General features: G+C 35.8%; 1 protein-coding gene across 1 annotated transcript in view; it reads left to right on the top strand.

The window, feature by feature from the left end:
• The window catches only part of ptprna (protein tyrosine phosphatase receptor type Na), a 52,986-nt gene that overhangs the window by 9,767 nt on the left and 21,586 nt on the right, over nt 1-21,633 (top strand). The window contains exons 6-17 of the mRNA XM_030124389.1: nt 381-576; nt 713-865; nt 1,067-1,192; nt 2,521-2,555; nt 2,637-2,902; nt 3,573-3,659; nt 3,766-3,845; nt 6,058-6,122; nt 8,855-9,064; nt 17,349-17,615; nt 20,423-20,570; nt 20,775-20,848. Coding sequence (XP_029980249.1) covers nt 381-576; nt 713-865; nt 1,067-1,192; nt 2,521-2,555; nt 2,637-2,902; nt 3,573-3,659; nt 3,766-3,845; nt 6,058-6,122; nt 8,855-9,064; nt 17,349-17,615; nt 20,423-20,570; nt 20,775-20,848 — 1,707 coding nt within the window. The remainder of the gene's footprint in view (nt 1-380; nt 577-712; nt 866-1,066; nt 1,193-2,520; nt 2,556-2,636; nt 2,903-3,572; nt 3,660-3,765; nt 3,846-6,057; nt 6,123-8,854; nt 9,065-17,348; nt 17,616-20,422; nt 20,571-20,774; nt 20,849-21,633) is intronic.

Raw genomic sequence — 21,633 nt, 5'->3', positions numbered from 1 at the left:
CATGTTTTAAATGTATCCCTGTTCCAACACACCTGATTCAAATGATAAGCCTATCATCAAGCTCTGCAGAAGCCTGATAATGACCATCAGGTGAGGTGGAAGAGGGAAACATCTAAAACATGCAGGATACCGGCCCTCGAGGACCAGGATTGGTGACCCCTGCTCTTAAACTTCAAGTGTTCTAATAATTTTTTCCACCACTGTACATTCCTAAGCAAGTACTATATTGACTTAACCAGAAATATCCAGTTTAAGATTATAAAAAAGAATATAATCAAAAAGAGAAGAAAAAAAACCTCAACCAAATGTTAACATACAGTTTTAAATAATAGTAGAAAGTGTGCATGTATACCACATCAGCATATCTCTTCCAATCACAGCACAGGTACCAGGATGAAGTAGAGAGATCTCTCATTGGAGCAGGAGCTGGTTACGCCCGCCCCTCTTCACGGTCCCAGGCCAATCAGAGGGAGAGAGAGCGTGATAGGCAGCTGCTGCAGGAAGCTTTGTCTCTGTACCTTGCATCTGCCCAACCCTCTTATCGGCACAGAGGGGCAGCTCCCATGGCTCCTGCAGGTAGACAGCCCTGCAAAAACACAACCAAAAATAAATAAATAAACTTCTCAGCAAGCATTAAAGTGTAGAACATTTGGAGAGGACAACATATTCCATCACAGTGATACTAACTTTAATCATTAATGATGGTTGGCAGGTCTGCCTTATTATGAGGACCTGGAACTGGACATACCAGTGGACTATGTGGAAGATTATACCATAGAGGAGAGACTTGGGACTGCCAGCAGACAACCAACTATACAAAACAAGAAGCCTCCTCAGGATTTTAGCTCTCTACCTGGAAACAATGGTGAGTAAAAAGTTCATCTATAATTTAAACAGCTAAACGATGCATCCCTCCCATCACAAGCTCTGGAAATGGGGATGACATGATGTAATTGTTTACCAAGTGCAGCAGATAGGTACCAAGTAAAAGGCAAGACTCTCACCGATAAATTCTAAATCTACTGGACATCCTGAAGTCGACGCTAACTCTGCTCTCATGTACTAGATGGTTTGCTCCAGAGGATGTCAGGAGTCTTGCAGAGATACGGCATCGACCCCAGGGAGCTGAGTCAGGAGCAGCTCTACAAACTGGCTCTCATTCTGCAGCTGTTGCAGGCCCAAGACAAGACAGGTACAATACTGTGTACTGACTACAGTGCACCTCAGTACACTGGTCTGAGGTCTGCTCAGAATATTACTTTAAACTCCATCAGTGTTTGTTCACTGTAACCTTTGTCATTCACTGTGCACTGAACTGACATTTTGGACTTTTTTCATATTAATCTACAGAAGGCAGAACATTTTAAACTATGTCAAACCATGTGACATGATATGAATGAAACATAGTTACCCAGGTCTTGGTGTATTCAGAATCAGAATCAGTTTTATTATTTGTCCCAAACAGCAGGACCACACACATACTACACAACAAAGGCACAACAATACAAACTGACACGCAGATCTGCACAAAAAACATAATGAATAGGTCAGTTGGGATAAATATACATATTGACAATGCAACAAAAAACTAAAAACTAAGTCATTTAAAATCAAGGTACAGTTACAGTAAATATGAGATAGATATAAAAAGACATACAAAAAGAGGTAGTGGGATGGGGGTGTAATAAAATAAAAAACAAACATGCTGTAAATAAGCATACTGTCTGTAGTTAAACCTGACTTTAAGAAGCGAAACCTACCATCAACATTTGTCAGACAGTCATTTTGCATCAAATTGTGATCAAGGGATAACAACCAAGGCTCCAAACTGAAGAAATATCTTATAACAGCTGTTGGATTCTGACTCCAAAAGTCCTATGTCCCATAAACTTACATTAACTTAAAACTACTAAGCAAATTATTATAGTCTGGGAGTCTTTCTAGTCTCATTTGTTTAATTGTTCTGGTGGTCTAACTTATTTATTCCCACATTTATAAGATTTTAGGTCAAACAGAAGGTTTTAGCATCTACAACGTTGTATTAATAAGTGTATGGAAAGACCAAAATGTAAACTCCTGGCCTCAAATCAAAAATCCAAAAACCAGTTGATGGATTTGTCCGCTGTTCACTTTTTACAGCCTATGATTGTGATATTATATACAATTTTACAAGTGCAATGTGGATACATGAAGACATCAGTGCACGAACATTAAAATTGGACTCTTAGCAAAGCAGGGAACATCTATTTGTACTGCAGGTAGACCTGAGAATGAATATGATTTGTATATGTAGAGATTTTGGTGGACTGTTTTTGTTTTTTTATTTTGTTTTTTTTTTTTTGCAAAAATTAAATATATATTCTTGTGGATCTTCAAAATCATATAAATCTATGTATTTATATTTTGACAAGAGGGGTTTTTCATGAACAACCTGAACAAAACAAGAAGAAAAGGTTAATATCTACACAGATCTAGCACACTGCAAAGCATATTGACATTGTACTTTCTGTCTCAACACAGATCCATTCGAGAAAGACCTTGTTGCCCTTAAAGAGGTACATTTGTGTCCGTCATTAGCAGTGTTCCTCAGATGCATCATACTGTTCTTACACTGTCAGCTCTTTATTTCCTCTTAGATGCAGCTGTTAAAATCGGACAGTGCGACAGGTAAACCAGAGAAGCCTGCTCCTGTTCCGGGTCCTCCTAACGCCCCCCCTGCTCCATCGTCAGCCTCAGCTCCAGCTACGTCTCCTGTAAAATCCGCTGGCCTTCCTCTGTCTGTTTCCCACCCCCCACAAGCCCCTCCAGCTGAAACTGGACAAGGTTTGAAGGAGGAGAAACCACCCCTAGTGGAGGGCACAGGAGCTAAGGAGGAGTATGGGTACATCGTCACCAACCAGAGGTGAAAACTCTTTTGTTTACTGTAAAAAAAGCTAAAACCCACAAATACAGGGTTTCTGCAGGTCATTTAAAGTCCTTAAATAGATTTTGTGAAAATGAAGGTCTTAAATGGCATTAAAAAGCATGAAATTTGATGTCCAGAGGCATTCAAAAATTCACTTGATTGAAAAAAAGCATAGTTATTCACAATTTGTTTTGATTATATAAATGTTTAATAATTTTGATCATAAGTATAGTGTGATGATTGACAAGTGGAACCCTTTAATTGGCCATTGTTTATGGCCGATACACGAAGTCACAACACCGGGCGCTTGGAATGCAATGTGCTGTGAGCATGCTCATGCTGTGATGAAAGAGTGGAGGGAATATTAGCAAATGTTGGAAAAACAGGAAAATGCAAGTTTCAGCAGAAGTGATTGGAGGAGGAACTATTCAGAACCTGAAGCCTGTCAACAGAAAACTGTCATAAGACTATATATAAAATTGTATCTGCAGTTGGACATGGGCATTAAATTGGTTTAAAGTGGCATTAAAAAGCATTAAATTAGATTTGCTGATACCTGCAGAAACCCTGAAATAAGAAAAACTCAGGGTAAAGAGCAAATGCTGTCAAAGTACAAAAGGTTCTTTAAAAATAATGTTGACAAAAAGAAAATATTTTTCTTCCTCAGTCCTCTGAGTTTGTATGATGGTGTCAAGCTGCTGGAACTACTGGCTGATAAAATACACCTGACAACCAGCAGCTTCATCAACATCAGGTATGAAGACAGCAGTGTATGTGACTTAAAGTGTTCACTCATTCCTATAGGTGTTTTTTTTCCCCAGTTCTTATGTGTATTTGTGTGTTCCTGTGTGTGCTGCCAGTGTGGTAGGTCCTGCACTGACGTTTCGGATCCGTCAAAATGAACACAACATGACTGCAGCAGAGGTGGCCGCCAAAGCAGGTGAGATACAACACATCTGTGTAATGGAGGCAATACCTGTACTCAGGAGTTTTAAAAAATCAGTATTTTAATGTAAAACAAAATATAACTCATTTATAGACCCATAAAGATCCAGGCATCCAGTGGTGTCCAAAATCATTTACTGATGTAAACTGTGTAATACCTGTTGATCCATTAATCCTATCAATACATGTAAATAATTGGTGTAAAATGCCGTTCATCATCTTTTCACGGTCATCAGATATGACCCATTGGGACGTTCAGAGGCTCCATAGTTACCGTGGAAACATCGTCATCTTCTACAACATGGAGTTGGATCAATGACAGTGGATGGACACACTTGGTTTATGTTCAATTAATGATAGATTTGCTGAAAAAGTCACAGTTTCTTCAGTTTTCTCTGTTTCTTATCTAATAACCCTCAAATTTAATCAGAGCTTTTGCAAACATTTACATGATTAGCGAATTAAATATAGGAAAATACTAATTTTCACTAAAATAATGCAAAATGTAGAGAATAATATTATAATAAATGGTGATAAATCACTTAAGAAAGTTAAGTAAAGAGAAAAATTCATTTGGGAGCTTCCACAAAAGTAACACTGGGTCTTTATGGGTTAAGAATCCCTCTAAGTGACGTTCACGCTCCGTAGAGAACGTAGAAACACTGTCATCTTCTACATCATTGATTCACCAGTAAAACCCATGGAGTTGGATCAGTGATAGTAGATGGAGAAATTTATGTTCAGTTAATGATACAGTTTATTGAAAAAGTAATTTTTTTTTCAGTTGTCTCTGTTGAGATATAATAACCTTTGAGTTTTCATGAACATCTAAATTAAAAATAGGAAAATACATGATTCACAGTAAAAAATGTAAAATACAGAGGATAATATTTTAATAAATGGCGATAAATCACTTAAGAAAGGTTAGATATAGAGAAAAATTCATTTGGGAACTGACACAAAAGTAGCACTGGGTCTGTATGGGTTAAGAGGATGAGCATTGCAGTGTGGTTTGTCTGGTCTTTGGTCTGAAACAGGTACATGTGTGATACGCCCACATCAGCCTATGAAATCACTCAACTGATAAATATTAATATTGTGATCAAATGTGTTTTTTCCCCCACTTTGACAGATAATACATGGTTTCTGCAGGTCATTAAAAAGCATTAAAAGTCATTAAATAGATTTTATGAAAATTAAGACCTTAAATGGCATTAAAAAGCATTAAATTCGATGTCCAGAGGCATTAAAAAATCAAATCCACTTGATTGAAAAAAAAGCATAGTTATTCACGATTTATTTTGATTATATAAACATTTCATAGTTTTGATTGGAAGTATAGTGTGATGATTGACAGGCGGAACCCTTTAATTGGTTATTGTTTATGGCCAATGGATGCTTGGAATGCAACGTGCTGTGAGCGTGCTCATTCTGTGACGAAAGAGCGGAGGGAATATTAGCACATGTCGGAAAAATGGGAAAATGCAAGTTTCAGCAGAAGTGATTGGAGGAGGAACTATTCAGAACCTGGTTAAAGCCATATGTATATAAAACTATAGAAACTGGAAAATTCTTCAGAGTGATGCATCTCTCAGACCACTGTTCATGGAGCTACCTCTTTTTTTTTTTTTTTTTTTTCTCCTCTCTTTCTTTTCATTTTTTTCATTTTTATTCTTTGTTTTTTTTTGTTTATATATGTGTATGTGTGTGCATATGTATATGTATGTCAGTATGCATGTTTTTTTTTTTCCCTCACACCTCCCTCCTTCAGGTCATTAAAGTGATTGTATGAAGGTGTGCAACTCACTAGTGAAAAAAGCCCTGATGAAGACCAGAGGTCGCAACGCGTTGGCTGTATTTTAAAGACTGCTATGAATTAATAAAGGCATTTTATTTTTACACAAATCCTACAGTGTGCCTTGGATATATTTTTTGAAATCTAGCATACTAATGCGGATTTTTTTGACTCTAAATAACCAGACACACCACAAGTTTCCAAAGAGCACCTGTGGATAATCACCAAGAAGAAGACCCAGCAGCGCTTCCACTTTGTTGGATTATTATATATAAAACTGTATCTGCAGTTGGACATGGGCATTACATTTGTTTAAAGTGGCATTAAAAAGGGCATCAAAAAGCATTAAATTAGATTTGCTGATACCTGGAGAAACCCTGTAATAATATTTATTGTTTCTTTGCTTTTCCAGTATCTGAAAAGAACTTCCTGGAGTCGGAGACAGGTCTGAAGATTGTCCAAACTGGCGTGGGAGAGGTACTTTATACCCACACAAACACATACACACATTACACACAGGGTGGGGAAGCAAAATTTACAATAAACATTTAGTAGTTTTTTCTCAGCAGGCACTACGTCAATTGTTTTGAAACCAAACACATATTGATGTCATAATCATACCTAACACTATTATCCATACCTTTTCAGAAACTTTTGCCTATATGAATAATCAGGAATGCAAACGTCAAAGAGTGTGTGATTTGCTGAATGCACTCGTCACACCAAAGGAGATTTCAAAAATAGTTGGAGTGTCCATAAAGACTGTTTATAATGGAAAGAAGAGAATGACTATGAGCAAAACTATTACGAGAAAGTCTGGAAGTGGAGGAAGCAACAAAAAACGTACCAAAGCTTTTATTAAAGCTCTCAAATCCAAAATCCTAAAGGATCCAACCAAATCCATGAGAAAAATGGCAATTGAACTTGAGGTAGACAACAAGACCGTTAGAAATGCAGTAAAATATGATATGAAGTTAAAATCTTACACAAGAACACCAAAACACTTGTTGACAACAGCAACAAATCCAACTTTAGCAATTTTTGGGAATTATGTTTATGGCCGCCTTCTAGCCCAGATCTAAACCCTCTGGATTATACTATTTGGGGCATTTTAGAACATGCAACCAATAGAACATCACACAGCAATGTCAACTTTCTTAAAGATACTATTAAAGAAGAATGGGAGAAGTTGTCACCCGAATATTTGAGGAACACTTGCGCAAGTTTCAGGAAGCGTGTGAAGGCAGTTATTGAGAAAGAAGGAGGACACATAGAATAAAAACATTTTCTATTATGTCAATTTTCTTGTGGCAAATAAATTCTCATGACTTTCAATAAACTAATTGGTCATACACTGTCTTTCAATCCCTGCCTCAAAATATTGTAAATTTTGCTTCCCCACCCTGTACTATATACCACTGTGGGGAATTTCCTTTCCACTGTCCTACCACTAACATATGGAGCAGCTGTCAAAGCAACTGCAGTGTAAACAGTCCACCATCTTTTTTTTTCTTCTTTTTAATCATTTTCGTTTTAATCTATTCGGAACATGGCAGATTAAGCTATCAAAGTGCCTCCCCATGTTCTTGTTTCTGCACCACTGAAGTGCATTTTGTCAGCCCCGTGGTAGCGTCACTACACTTCAGCTGTTTCTGTGTGGGTGTGAGCATGTACCACCTGGAGGGCAAGTGGCCTGATCAAATCAGCAGGGTGACAACTCGTAACGGCGAACATTCCACTTGTTGCTATGGTGCTTTATCTCTTCCAGCCCACCCTCCCCTACTGCAGCTCTCCCAGATCCCAGGTGCTATGGCAACATGTGTTATCAACCACATTATTCTCTGTTCATCTAAGCAGCTCATGAATCATCATCAGAATTTTGTGAATAATAGGATGATTATGAAAGGTCGTTTAGTCTAAAAAAAAACAACAAAAAAAAAACAAGATAATACGCTAGTGTAATGTAAATGTGAGCTGGGATGTTTCAAATGGTAGAACACTGCAGAAATGTTCCCACTTTTCTGTTTTTTATTTCTGGTTTTGGCTTTTAACGCAGATCGAAATCCACTTTAGTTGTTTCATAGCTTCCAAGGTTAGCTTTTAAAATGTATTTCTAGTGCTGGTGGATTTATTGATCTCATCTGTGCTGCTGTGTGTTGACATTAGAGTTGTGTTCTTTGTCATATTTGTCTTATTGCTTTATTTATTTTTTTTTTTTTACATTTTTTAAAAATATTATTTTAAATTATACATTTACGTAAACATGTACTTAGACATAAGGAACCACACAGACACCATATAAAAAAATAATAAACAAATTAAACAACAAACCTACACACCTATTAAACCCCCAAAAATGAGAAAAAAACCCAAAACACAACAAAAAAAACAACAAAATAAATAATATTATCAACTCCTCTTTACAATGCTCACATACTTTTCTAATGCTGGTCGGTTTATTGATCTCATCTGTGCTGCTGCGTGTTGACATTAGAGTAGTGTTCTTTATCATTTTTGTCTTATTATTCATTTATTTTTTATTATTATTTTAAATTATACATTTCCCTAAACATGTACTTAGACATAAGGAACCACACAGACACAATCTTAAAAAAAAACCTAATTATACAACAAACCTATTAAACCCCCCAAAAAAGAGAAAAAAAAAAACTTAAACAGAGTTGTGTTCTTTGTCATATTTGTCATATTAAGACCAGCTAAATAAAGATTGTGTTTTATTGGATGTGTAGAGGATGGCACAGTCCAAAGTAGAAATACAAGTGAACAAAAAGAGGTGGACAGCAAGGGGCAAACTCAAATTACAGTAGCAATAGGAGGCATGTACTCGGTCACGGTTTACTGTTTTCTACTCAGCCTCTGCTGCCTTTTAATGGGGTCTTGCTACATAGTTCCTTAACCTCTCAGACCTCTGTTTTTACAGCACTGTATCACATCCACACTGGGCGCACTTTGCTGTCATGTTCAGTTGCAGGGAAAATAATTTGTTGACAAAAAGAAATGTGTAACCTTTCCAGTTTTCAACAGAAGAAATAAATATCCCAGTGTAGCCTCAGTTGAGTTAAACCCTCTTAAATGCTCCAGTAGATGGGAACACGAAGACGGTAGCTGATTAGATTTTGATAATACGTTTTCATTATTTTCCCTCACGCTGTTCCTATCTTGCTAATGACTCTATTTTTTTCCCCCAGAGGACGGATGCACGGGGTCTCCCTCAGGTAACCAGGGTTTCCCAGGGATCCAGTGGGACGGTCATCACCCTTGTTTCCATGGCAGTCGTCGGAGGAGTGCTGGTATTGGCCATGGCTGTTGCTTGTCTCAGGCATTATGTTCAGCAAGTGGCCAATGGCAAGCTAGGTCTGGGGCCAGAGGGAGGAGCCGAAACACACTTTGACTACCAGGTATGAGGGCAGAGTCTGGACTGAGGAAATACTGCTTTACATGCAAAGGCTTTAACCCTTAGGGCTCTGAGTCTATTTTGGCCATTTTTGTGTACTTTTGATTTTACCTTTATATATTATATAAAGAAATGTTTACTATACTCATGTTTGGTATCTTTTTTTTCAGCACAACTTCATCTATCTCATCTGCCTATTATTTTTTCACTTTAACCTACTATATCAACATAAAAGGCCAAAAAATACACAAAATATATATTTTCATTTCATTTATTTATTTGTATCAGACATGTAAATAGTTACAGGGTGGGGAAGCAAAATTTACAATATTTTGAGGCAGGGATTGAAAGACAGTGTATGACCAATTAGTTTATTGAAAGTCATGAGAATTTGTTTGCCACAAGAAAATTGACATAATAGAAACTGTTTTTATTCTATGTGTCCTCCTTCTTTCTCAATAACTGCCTTCACACGCTTTCTGAAACTTGCACAAGTGTTCCTCAAATTTTCGGGTGACAACTTCTCCCATTCTTCTTTAATAGTATCTTCCAGACTTTCTCATAATAGTTTTGCTCATAGTCATTCTCTTCTTTCCATTATAAACAGTCTTTATGGACACTCCAGCTATTTTTGAAATCTCCTTTGGTGTGACGAGTGCATTCAGCAAATCACACACTCTTTGACGTTTGCTTTCCTGATTACTCATATGTGCAAAAGTTTCTGAAAAGGTATGGATAATAGTGTTAGGTATGATTATGACATCAATATATGTTTGGTTTCAAAACAATTGACGTAGTGCCTGCTGAGAAAAAACAACTAAATGTTCATTGTAAATTTTGCTTCCCCACCCTGTACAGTCCATAGAGTATAATAAACGTTAAAAAAAAAAATTAATTATAATAATAAAAAGAGTTATAAATGTAAAAACAACACGCATGCACACACCCTATCTTCAATAACAAGTATAAAGATGTTGTTGCCAGTATTTAACAAGTGTAGAATCAGCATAAAAGTCAGAGTTAACAATTGTAAAAATCACAACATTTCTAGAGTGACTTCAATGCAGTATAAAATTCAAAATTGCTTTCCGTAACATCTCATCATAAGAGCAAACATTATTAAAACAGAACATACCACTAGCACTACAGCTACGATAAAAACCGTGTATAATACGGAATGCATTGTTAAAAGCAACTCTGACTGAGTGAGCAGTACAGCGTTTAAAATTAACCCACAAGTAACAGAGATAAATATTCGAGCAAAAAGATATGAACAATTTGTTCTTAACAGTAGTGGAACAAAAATAAAACCTGCGAGAGATAAAATTACTCCTGCCATAAAGACTCCTAACTTCAGTTTGAATGTCATTATCATCATTAAGATTATCAGAAACAATATGTCCAAAGTACTTGTAGGTTTTGACATATTCTAATAGAAGGTTATTCAACTCAAGTTTAGTTTTTACATTCTAACTATTTATGTAAAACAACATAATCTTTGACTTATCGGAGTTAAATAAAATATCATGAGACTGACCATACTGGGAGCAAGTGTTGAGCAACTGCTGGACGCCCTTGGCAGATGGAGCAATTATGACTATATCATCTGCATACATCAGATGATTAAAATCCGATTTGAAAAATTTATATAATTTATTGCATAAATAACACAAAGATGCTTAATGAACCTTTTCAAATACTTGAAAAGTGAATATTGGTTCCAAATATTAGGTATATAAAATTTAAACTGTAATAAATTAAAACTATACTCAAATATCTGACATAAAAGCATATCTTTACATAGGCCTTTTCTCTGGTTCCCCCACCCCCGGTCCTCCTGGGTTCCACATCCGGTTCAGGTGGGGGTCATTCTCACCCTTACCTGTAATGCTAATGCAATCTGTGGATTAGAAACAGCTGTTTTTTTTTTCCTGTTTAGAAAAGAGCTGCAACCGATTAATTGACTCAAAGTGTTCCAAAAAAAAATCATTCAACCACAATTCTCCTGAATCAAAGCTTTGTTTCCTTCATTTCTCTGCTGTTAAACATTGGTTCCAATGTTGTATTTCACACAGATGCTAATTGTGGTGCACAAAGAAGCTTCATTCATTCATTATCTGAACCCGCTTTATCCTCACTAGGGTCACGGGGGTCGCTTCGAGCCTATCCCAGCTACTTACGGGTGAAGGCAGGGTACACCCTGGACATTTCGCCGGTTCATCGCAGGGCTGAATATATAGAGACAAACAATCACTCTCACATTCACACCTGCGGGCAATTTAGATTAACCAATTAAACTATCAGTGCATGTCTTTGGATTGTGGGAGGAAGCCGGAGGACCTGGAGAGAACCCATGCAGACACGGGGTGAACATGCAAACTCCACACAGAAAGGTCCCACCCCCCCATCGACAGGTGTTGGAATTGAACCAGGACCTTCTTGCTGTGAGGCACGAGTGCTAACCACTGCACCACCGTGTCGCCCCACAAAGAAGCTTCAATTCAGGAAAACTGCAATAGAATATTTCCCTTCAATCAATTCGAGACCATTAATCGAATCGTGAATTTTTGCATTTGCTTCAAGCACCTAATCGATTAATCAGTTGCAGCTCTAGTTTTGAAAAAGGACAAAAAATGACAAAGATACGGTCAGACATATATCGCCCACCCACCTCATTTTCATACTTTTATTCAAGTTTATTTGCTCTGAGTTCAAATCATTGTATCTCCAGTTGTATTTGCTCTATCAACATCAAATAACATCAAGTCCACACTTTCAAATGCCATCGTCCCCTGTGGTCTACGTGACCGACTTCTGACGCTACAACGTGTTGAAAATGTCACATGATTCAGTCACGAGGCTGTGACCGTGGACCCCTAACTAAGGGTTAAAATAAGTATTGAAATACATGAGCAATCGCTTTTTTTTTTGTTCAGTGTTTTTATTACATATTGAATCATTCAGAAAAGCATAATACAGTTGATAAGATCGACTTGTGGATATTATAAACAAAAGACACTGATTCATTAATCTTCCGTTGGTCAGTCTTTATTCAAACTGCGCTGGGAGACACGCAGCAAAGTTCTCATCAAATCTTTGTTGTCTTTGTCCTTTTATACCTGATGACTTGGGTCTCCAAAATCCCTCGGTCTCCTTCCAGTCCATCATCTGGAACTGGATTTCACGCCTAATGATTTTACCCACATTCCTTTGGTTGACATACATATGTAAAGTTTAGTTCTGGCTACTGTGTCACCTCCACTTATCATCTCAAACACAAACTAACCACCTTAAAATCCTCCCTTTTTTATATGGGTATAATTAAAACTAACATTAATACAATAGCAAAACTTAAAAATTTCATATAATTGAATAATGCATTAAATCAGTGGTTCCCAACCTTTTTTGGCTCATGACCACATTTTAACATCACAAATTTCTGGCGACCCCAGACATTCAAAACAGACATTTTTCTGTTGGAGATGTCTTAGTGGGGCCAGGCGGGTGAAGAAATCTTGCCATTCTCTGTTTGGTCCTCTCAGATGTTACATCCTGCATTTTATTTGAACTTGATTTTTATTAGGAAAAGTGAAATACATCATTAAATCATTAAAAAATGTTTTTATTAGTAATTTATTTACATTGTTTTTTTATCAATTACTAGAAATTTCAGGCGACCCCATATGAATTCCATGCGACCCCACATGGGGTCCCGACCCAAAGGTTGAAAAACACTGCATTAAATCATTGCAAGATAGGAGCGAAAAAAAAACCCTTTTACTTACATTTGGGAAAATTCACCTATGTCCCCCGTTTGATTACTATCCAGCCAATCTTGGGGGGCGAACACTCTGTGAGTCTTGCAAGGCACATCTTATTTCCATCATTCCCTTTCTTTCTTGATGTTTCCCCTTCTTATTACATGACCAAAATACATTCACATAACACGATCAAATGATTATAACCAAGATTAACATATAACATAAACATATTCATATTAATAACATTGTCTCACCCCTAAATCGCATTTCCACAATAGTCATGTTTCTTTTTTTTTTTTTATGCCCAAACCTATGAACATTCCCACCCTGTTGCACCATAAAAAAAGATGATAATTAACTATAATAATAAAAAATAAGGAACACAGATATTAGTCACAGACTCGTATTAATAAGACTACTCTGGAAAAAGTGAGGGATCTACCTCTTTTTATGTGATTCAAAACAGGTTGCCAGCTACTTAAAAACTTATTGGCACATCCTCTAATAGCATATCTAATTTTTTCCCATGTTAAATGATGTAGAAGATCCAGAAACCAAGATTTAAATATTGGAGGTTGTTTATTTTTTCATTTAAGTAGTATTAGTCTATGAGCTAAGGCAAGCAGATTTTTAGACTTTTGGTTAAAATGAAAAGAATGTGATGTAATGCCAAATATTGCAATTGTTGCCTGAGGTTCAATATTACATCAGAAAGAAATTTAAATATAGACTACCAAATGTTTTTTTCAGTATTGAACAAAACCAGAACATACGAGACAGTGTGGCTGGTTCAGCTTCACAACGATCACAAGTAGATTTCAAGTCCGATTTAATTTTTGCCAACTTTACTTTAAATGTGCAGTCACTTGATGTGTAGATGTTACACAGCATATTTTATTACACTCAGAATGTTAACCACATTCAGTGAGAATAGCAGGTCTGTAATAGTGCTTCAACAAATATTTGAATTTCAAATTGAAGAAACAGTAACATACTCTGCATCTTTTTTTTGGTAACTTAAGTCTTTATTGAGTTTTATGGACAATTATAACAATAACCAAAAAAAAAAAACCCAACAATAAGGGCAGACAAACAAGAGAACAAATGAATACAGAAGAAAACAATGTGTATGGGTAACATACTCTGCATCTTATCATAATTAGTCTTTAAAGGTTCAATAGTTCAGATTTATATATGCTCATGTTTTTATACATAATTTTTCTTGGAGCTAGCGGTGCGTGGGGCTAATTATTGAATCTCTTTCTATGATGGTTGTATTTTGTTGTTCTTAGCCCGCTTTACACCCTGTGTTATTACTAGTTTTACTTACTTATTTACTTATTTAATCCCTTGTTTTATGTTTGGTGTACAGCACTTTGGCCAGCTGTAAAGTTCTTAAAGTGCATTATAAATAAAGTTGGTATGGTATGGTATGGTAACAGGAGGTAATATTACCACAGGAATGGAAAAGAGGCATTGAAGTATAAGGATTATTGCAGAAGAATTGAACCAGTTGTTCTAAATCCACTGTATGGACAAAAATATTGGGACACAATATCACACCTATAGTTTGTGGGACTTCTTATTCAAAATGAAATAAAATGTTATAATGATAAAATGTCCATGTCAGTAATTATGATGATGGATATCAAATATATATTTTTGTATTTAAAGGCTGTTTTGTTCTGTTTTTTTTAGTGAGATTTGTCATCATTTTGTAGCACACGCCTCTGTTGATTTGTGTCAATGTATCCCAATACTTTTGTTCATATAGTGTAAAAATTATTGTACAGACTGTAATCATGGATTTAAGCAAGTGAGATAATCATTATTTTAGGAATGGAGCTGGATAACCTCAATAAATGATAACAACAAACAACAGGCTCCATCTGAAATGTCACAAAAACATAACAGAAAAGGATTTTACATATTGAATCTATAATATATCACCATGATTAACTCTTTCAATACCATGGGCCGATTAAATCGGCTTTACGAATACAACCTTTAAAGTGCCACGGGTCGATCAGATCGGCTTTGGAGAACACGCCATATTTGTGTACAAACAAACCATCCACCCCCATTTCTTTCTCACATTTCGATGACGTTCTTTCAAATCTTCTTGCAAATTACGATCAATAATGAATCGGCTGCGTCCGGTGTGTTTTGAATCTAAGTAGCAATCGGTCGGATGTTACCGAGCGGTTTTTGACCAAGGAAGAGCTCGCGTTTCATTCTCTGCTTGGGAAATTTTATGAATGAATTTATGAATGAAATCATATGCAAATTAGATGGCCATTTTTTAGTAATATCGTAAACACAGCGATCTGTCAAAACAGTCCCATCTGCTAGAAAATGAGTTCTGATGACAATTCAGACTTTGATTATACAAACGATGCGAAATACTGAAAAACGGCCAAATTCTGTGGCACTTTTAAGGCTTATTAGCCCCTTAACTGTCTGGCACCGAAAGAGTTAATACTGGAGGTTTATCTGTTGGGCACAAGATGTTTTTTTTTTCCTCCTCTGAAGGCTCAGTAATAATTTCAGGTTTGATTACACTGGGTTACAAGAAAATGTTTTTTGCAAGTTGTCTAGGTTTTTTCAACTGAATTAGGACCATTTTGCACCGCTAAATCCAAAAATGACATCTGTTTTTCTCAATCAGGTCAGGTTTTTTTGCTAATTTGATTTAGAAAAATTTGATCTTCTCACAAAATTGATTACATTTTTGTGACTTTATCAGTTGATTTTTTAAGTAGTTCTCACCCAAAATAGGTTTTAAGAGAAAAAAAAAACATTTTCTAACAGGATTCCTGTTAGGTACAATGGTGTATTCACCGCAGATGCAGCAGAATACGTCAGGCTTATTTTTGCAAGATCTTCTAGTCGAAGCCATTTCATTCACCTGTAATATTAAAAAAAACATTAATCATAAATTGGCAAAAGTAAAATCTTCAGAACTCATTTATTGCAAGAAATATGAAAGAATTTTGTATCATATGATGTGAAAATGGCCATAAATGTAAGCAAAAATGTTAAAAAGCCAATATGTAGCATAGTTCAGAAAGTTGACCTGATTGAGCAAAATTAATGTGATTTTTGGATTCAGCACACCAAAATTATCCTAAATCAGCTCAAAAAACTTAAACAATGAATTTGTTGTTGATCAGTGTTATTGCTCACTAGATGACAATTCAAACAAATCTTGGAAATCTGGTTTATAGCTCTACTATTTAACACTAGAACAAACAAAAACAAAAATATTAATGGGTCAAATTGGCCCATGCACAATTTCTAGTCAAAACCCAAATTCTGTAATTCTCTTAAAGTAAATTTAATGAAATTTTACCCAATGGTTGTTATAGGTATAGATGTGCACATATTTAATCTGGATTAATCTTTACTATATTTGACACTAGGGAGTGCAGCACAACACAGTTTTAACCCATAAAGATCCAAATATCCACCAGCGTCTTAAACCATGTACTAATCTAAACTGTTTAATACCGGTTAATCCACTAATCCTATGAATATATGTAAATAATCGGTGTAATATACAGTTTGTCATCTTTTCATGGTCATCAGATATGACCCATTTGGACATTCAGAGACTCTGTAGTGAACGTGCAAACACCGTCATCTTCTACATTTATTCACCAGTAAAACTCATGGAGTTGGATCAGTGATAGTAGGTTTATGTTCAGTTAATGATATATTTTACAGAAAAAGCCGCTTTTTCTTCATTTTTGTCTGTTTTTGATATAATAACCCTCAACTTTAATCTGAGCTTTAATGAACATCTACCTTATCATTGAATTAAATATTAGAAAATACATGATTTACACTGAAAAAACACAAAATACAGAGGACATTATTATAATAAATGTTAATAAATCACTTAAGAAAGTATAAATATATTTGTAAGTATAAGTATATTTATATTGTCTTTCTTTTTTTAATGAATTCTGACTATGTATGGACAATGGAAGTGTCATAACTTTTATAATGTTTATGCATTTATAAGGTAGAGGCTTTAAAACAAGCCATTTAGGCTTTCTTCCTCTAACTGCACCTTTTCTGTTTTATTATGACTTTGATTAATGTTATGTATGTGCAAAATGAATCAATAAAATCCATAAAAATATAAAAAAAAATTCATTTGCAAACTGCCACTAAAGTAGCACTGGGTCTTTTCAGGTTAAAAACACAAAAGAGTTAAAAAAAAAAAAAAACAAAACTTCAATATTATATTAAAACAGAATAATGCACAATTGAAAAACAGCAGATGGTAGTTTAAGTCTGATTTTAGGTGAATCAGAAGAATTACTTCCTTCCAGCAGATAAAGATATAAACAACCTGATAATATCGAACTCTGAACAAACGTAATACCGTACAGCGAAGAGAGAACAACTCAATGAAGATATACTAAACACATGTATTTCAATAGAGGTTGACTCAAACAGCCAATCAGGAAACACACTCATTCATATTTTTGCTCTTATACTTCCCCTCTATCCATTCAGGAGCTATGTCGGCAGCACATGGCATCCAAATCCTCCCTGTGCCGCCAGGACTGTGTGGGAGGCGTGAATGGCAACATGGCTGGATCTGCGATAGGAACAGGAGCTGGTGGGCGAAGGGGAACGGATACGTCTCGTGTCAGTAGCGTTTCTTCACAGTTCAGTGACGGTCCACAGCACAGCCCGTCTTCTACCCACAGCTCCACCCCATCGTGGAGCGAAGAGCCCGCCCAGTCGAACATGGACATTTCAACCGGTCATATGATACTGGTAAGAATTTCACAAAACCATTCATATTCAGCAGTAGATGAACGATTAACCTTTACATGCATAGTGGTCACTAGGGCTGAACGATATGGACAAAATTCCATATCTCGATATTCATGCCAGGTATCTCGATATTGATACGATATGACTACGTTCGGTGAAAACCAAGCATTTTTCAGAAAAATACTAACATCATAATAAAAGTTGTCAGGGTTTTTTTGCATATTATCTCCATGAAGTGAGTAATGACTGGTATTAGCATATTAAAATGTGAGAAAACTTCAGATTAGTAGCATTAAAAATGTCTGGTAAAGGTTCATACTGTCTTCCACATATAATTATTGTAGGTAATTCATTTATCCACGGGGCTACAGCCACTTTTTGGCCTGTAGGATGATCAGTCCACCAACATCCGCTCCCCGTCCGAATCACTCATGGAATCCTGTACGTGACGCCAAATTGTTGTGTAAATGTTCAACTGACCACTCACTCGAAGAAGAGGAGAGAAAGTTAGAGTTAAAATAAATGATCATTTATTTGAGAAGTCATTCACAGACAAGCTCTGTAAGTGCAGTCTGCCTAAACAGGAGAAAAATTAAAGATTATATAGAACCAAAATCCAACCCCCTCAAACTATGATGTCATTCCTTACGTACATCGTACTACTCCATACTACTCCTTCTCTGCTCTGTGAAAATGTCATGTTGACCTCTTCACCCTAACCTTGCTTGGATCCTATCTGGAGTGCAGGCGCCATCCTCTATCTACACATTCAGACATTTAGGTGTTTGGGTTTCCAATCAAGGCAAGAACTCCCTTCTTGGGTCAGGATGTTACACAGTTGTAAATATCACACACAGAGACATATGACATGAATAACGACTCGGCAATAAAGAAGATGTACCAGGCAGTATAGAAGTAAATTTTCCACCACAGAAAACTGAGCATTTTTCAGAAAAATACTATCATCATAATACAAAAGAATGTGGAAAGTGCAGTTTTATTAATAAGAACTCACTGCCAGTCATCAGCATTAACATAAAGTGCAAATAAATTAGATTTGTTGCGACTTCCAGAGCTGTACATGCAGGGCGAGCACGGGGGAAATCTATATCGTTTATATCATTGCTTTTTCGATATTAATATCTTGAATGTTCGTATCTCGATATCGATACGATAACGATCTATCTTTCGGCCCTAGTGGTCACTACAGTTTTCTACAGCTGTTCTCTCATATATTCATGGATTTTGTTGTTTTAGTTCCGTATCAGCCAACACAGTGGACGCTAATGCACCATCCCATACACTGACATTCATACCATTACTGTAACTTTACTGTTCTTGATAAACCTGTGTTGAGCCGCATTATGTAATAAATTCCCATTATGTAATAAAAGTTCAAAATTTAATAAGAATGTCACGTCATCTTGTAATAAAGCCGCATTATGTAATAAACTGACGCATTTTGTAATTAACTACCTCCGTGCATTATGTAGTAAATTTTTTCGCATTATGTAGTAAGCTATTACAATTTGAGAAATTTATTCCAAAATGCACATGACACATTTAGTCATTTAGACACGTGTTTGGCACTGATTAGTGTGTGTTTACCGGCAAAATACATTTTAGTTACAAGTTAGCCACCAAATGTGTGTGACGTTTAGCTCTTTTTTTTATATTCAGAAATGTTGTTTACATCGTTAAAGACACTTTCCTAAGTTTTTTTTTTTTTTTTTTTCCAACTGGCATAGACATCTTATATTGATCAAAATATTTTAATTTGCCTTAAAAAGGTTCTGTTTAGAAATACAGCTATTTATTGCTCAACATCAGCATTTTCTACTTTGTGTGTGCATGTTGGAATATGTGTACTAATTGTGAATGTAATGCTAATAGGTAGGCTATCATTACCACTACTACAACTACTAATCTGCAGGGCTACTTGAATTAAAGAGGGGAAAAAATCTACTTGAGTGTCGTTATTACGTAATGAACCATGTTATTACATTTTTCTGAAAATAAAACTGTGTCAAGTGCATTTTGTAATAAATTTCTCAAATTGTAATAACTTACTACATAATGCGAAAAAATTTACTACATAATGCACTGAGGTAGTTTATTACAAAACACGTCAGTTTATTACATAATGCATCTTTATTACAAGATGATGTGACATTCTTATTACATTTTGAATTTTTATTACATAATGGGAATTTATTACATAATGCGGCTCAACAACCTGATCTAGAGTAACATGTTTAAGTGTAAATGAAGTGCGTGTTATTGTTATAAGTCTGTAATTAACAGTTTTTTAAACAAAAGTTGTCAGGTTTTTTTGCATATTATCTCCATGAAGTGAGTAATGACTGGTATTAGCATGTTAAAATGTGAGAAAACTTCAGATTAGTAGCATTAAAAATGTCTGGTAAAGGTTCATACTGTCTTCCACATAGAATTATTGTAGATAATTCATTTATCAAACAAACTAGTAAAGCAGGTAAACAAACAACTATCCCTGTCTGATAAATGAGTTACCTACAACAAGCAATAAAAATGTTTTTATTTCATAGTTTTCACACAAAATATCAGTAAATACATGTTTCTTTGCTTCAAAAATTAAATACATAGTGTCCAGCTGAGTGGACATGTTTGCAGCTCCATGAAAAACAGGTTCATAAGAAAATTTTCTTGAAAAAACATGCCTAAAAAGGAATAAAAACACTCAGGAAAAAAATCTTTATTAAGGGTCTCATTATTCATGCATGAAAGGGTTAAAATGCTTCAATTTTGCGTGTTATGTCCTTTGTCAGGCGTACATGGAGGATCACCTGCGTAATAAGGACCGCCTTCAGAAGGAGTGGGAGGCTTTGTGCTCCTACCAGGCCGAGCCCAGTTCAGTAGCGGTGGCTCAAGATCCAGCAAATATGGACAAAAACAGACAAGCTGAATCACTCCCTTGTAAGTTCATCAGTCTGCAACGTCACCTCTGGTACACAAAACCTCATACATGCACATAGTAAGATCAGCGAATAAATGTACTTCAGCTACAATGTAGGTGCAAAAGGGAAAAACAAAGAATACAATAACTTCAGAGTTCAGACATAAATCTTTTCCACATTTAACACTCATTCCTCTATTGATTTGTTCCTTTTTGCCCCTCAGATGATCACTCACGGGTGAAGCTGAAGACTGAGCTCAACTCTGCTAAACAGGATTACATCAACGCCAGCATCATAGTAAGAAGAAATGTTATAGAAACTTGCTTTTTCTGTATCATTATGGTAACTTTACCCTTACATCAATTTGATGAATGAATCTTCATGCGATTTAATAAATTAGTAAATAATAAATGCTTTAATAATATAATGCTATAATTTAAAAAAAAATGCTCATTTCATATAGAAACAATATCACAATTTAGTCACGGAATGCACCTTACAGTTCTATTTCAGCACATTACAGTTGTTTTTCAGCACGTTACAGTTATTATCCAGATTCTACTCAGATCTTTTTATATTTCTAATTTATAGTGTACAGCGTGTAGTGTTTGCTCTGTTGTTATATTTGTCGTTACTCATGTTGACTGTGGTTTTATATTGTTATTGAATGTGTGCCATGCAGCTGCTGCTACACTGGAGTTTACCAGTTTGGGATAAATAAAGTACATCTATCTATCTATCTATCTATCTATCTATCTATCTATCTATCTATCTATCTATCTATCTATCTATCTATCTGTCTGTCTGTCTGTCTGTCTGTCTGTCTGTCTGTCTGTCTGTCTGTCTGTCTGTCTGTCTGTCTGTCTGTCTGTCCTTCTTACCACTTTATCTTTCTTTCTGTCTTTCTTTCCAAATTTCTGTCTTTTTCTGTTTCCACCCTTCTTTCATTTTCTTTCTGTCTTTTTCAGTTTCCACCTTCTTTCTTTCTTTCTTTCTTTCTTTCTTTTTCCGTTTCCACCTTTCTTTCTTTCTTTCTTTCTTTCTTTCTTTCTTTCTTTGTCTTTTTCCGTTTCCACCTTTCT

This window comes from Sphaeramia orbicularis, chromosome 21, assembly GCF_902148855.1.
Source record: "Sphaeramia orbicularis chromosome 21, fSphaOr1.1, whole genome shotgun sequence".
Taxonomy (NCBI): Eukaryota; Metazoa; Chordata; class Actinopteri; order Kurtiformes; family Apogonidae; genus Sphaeramia; species Sphaeramia orbicularis.
The sequence above is the reverse complement of the archived record's forward strand: the minus strand, read 5'-3'. Positions and strand labels throughout refer to the sequence as shown.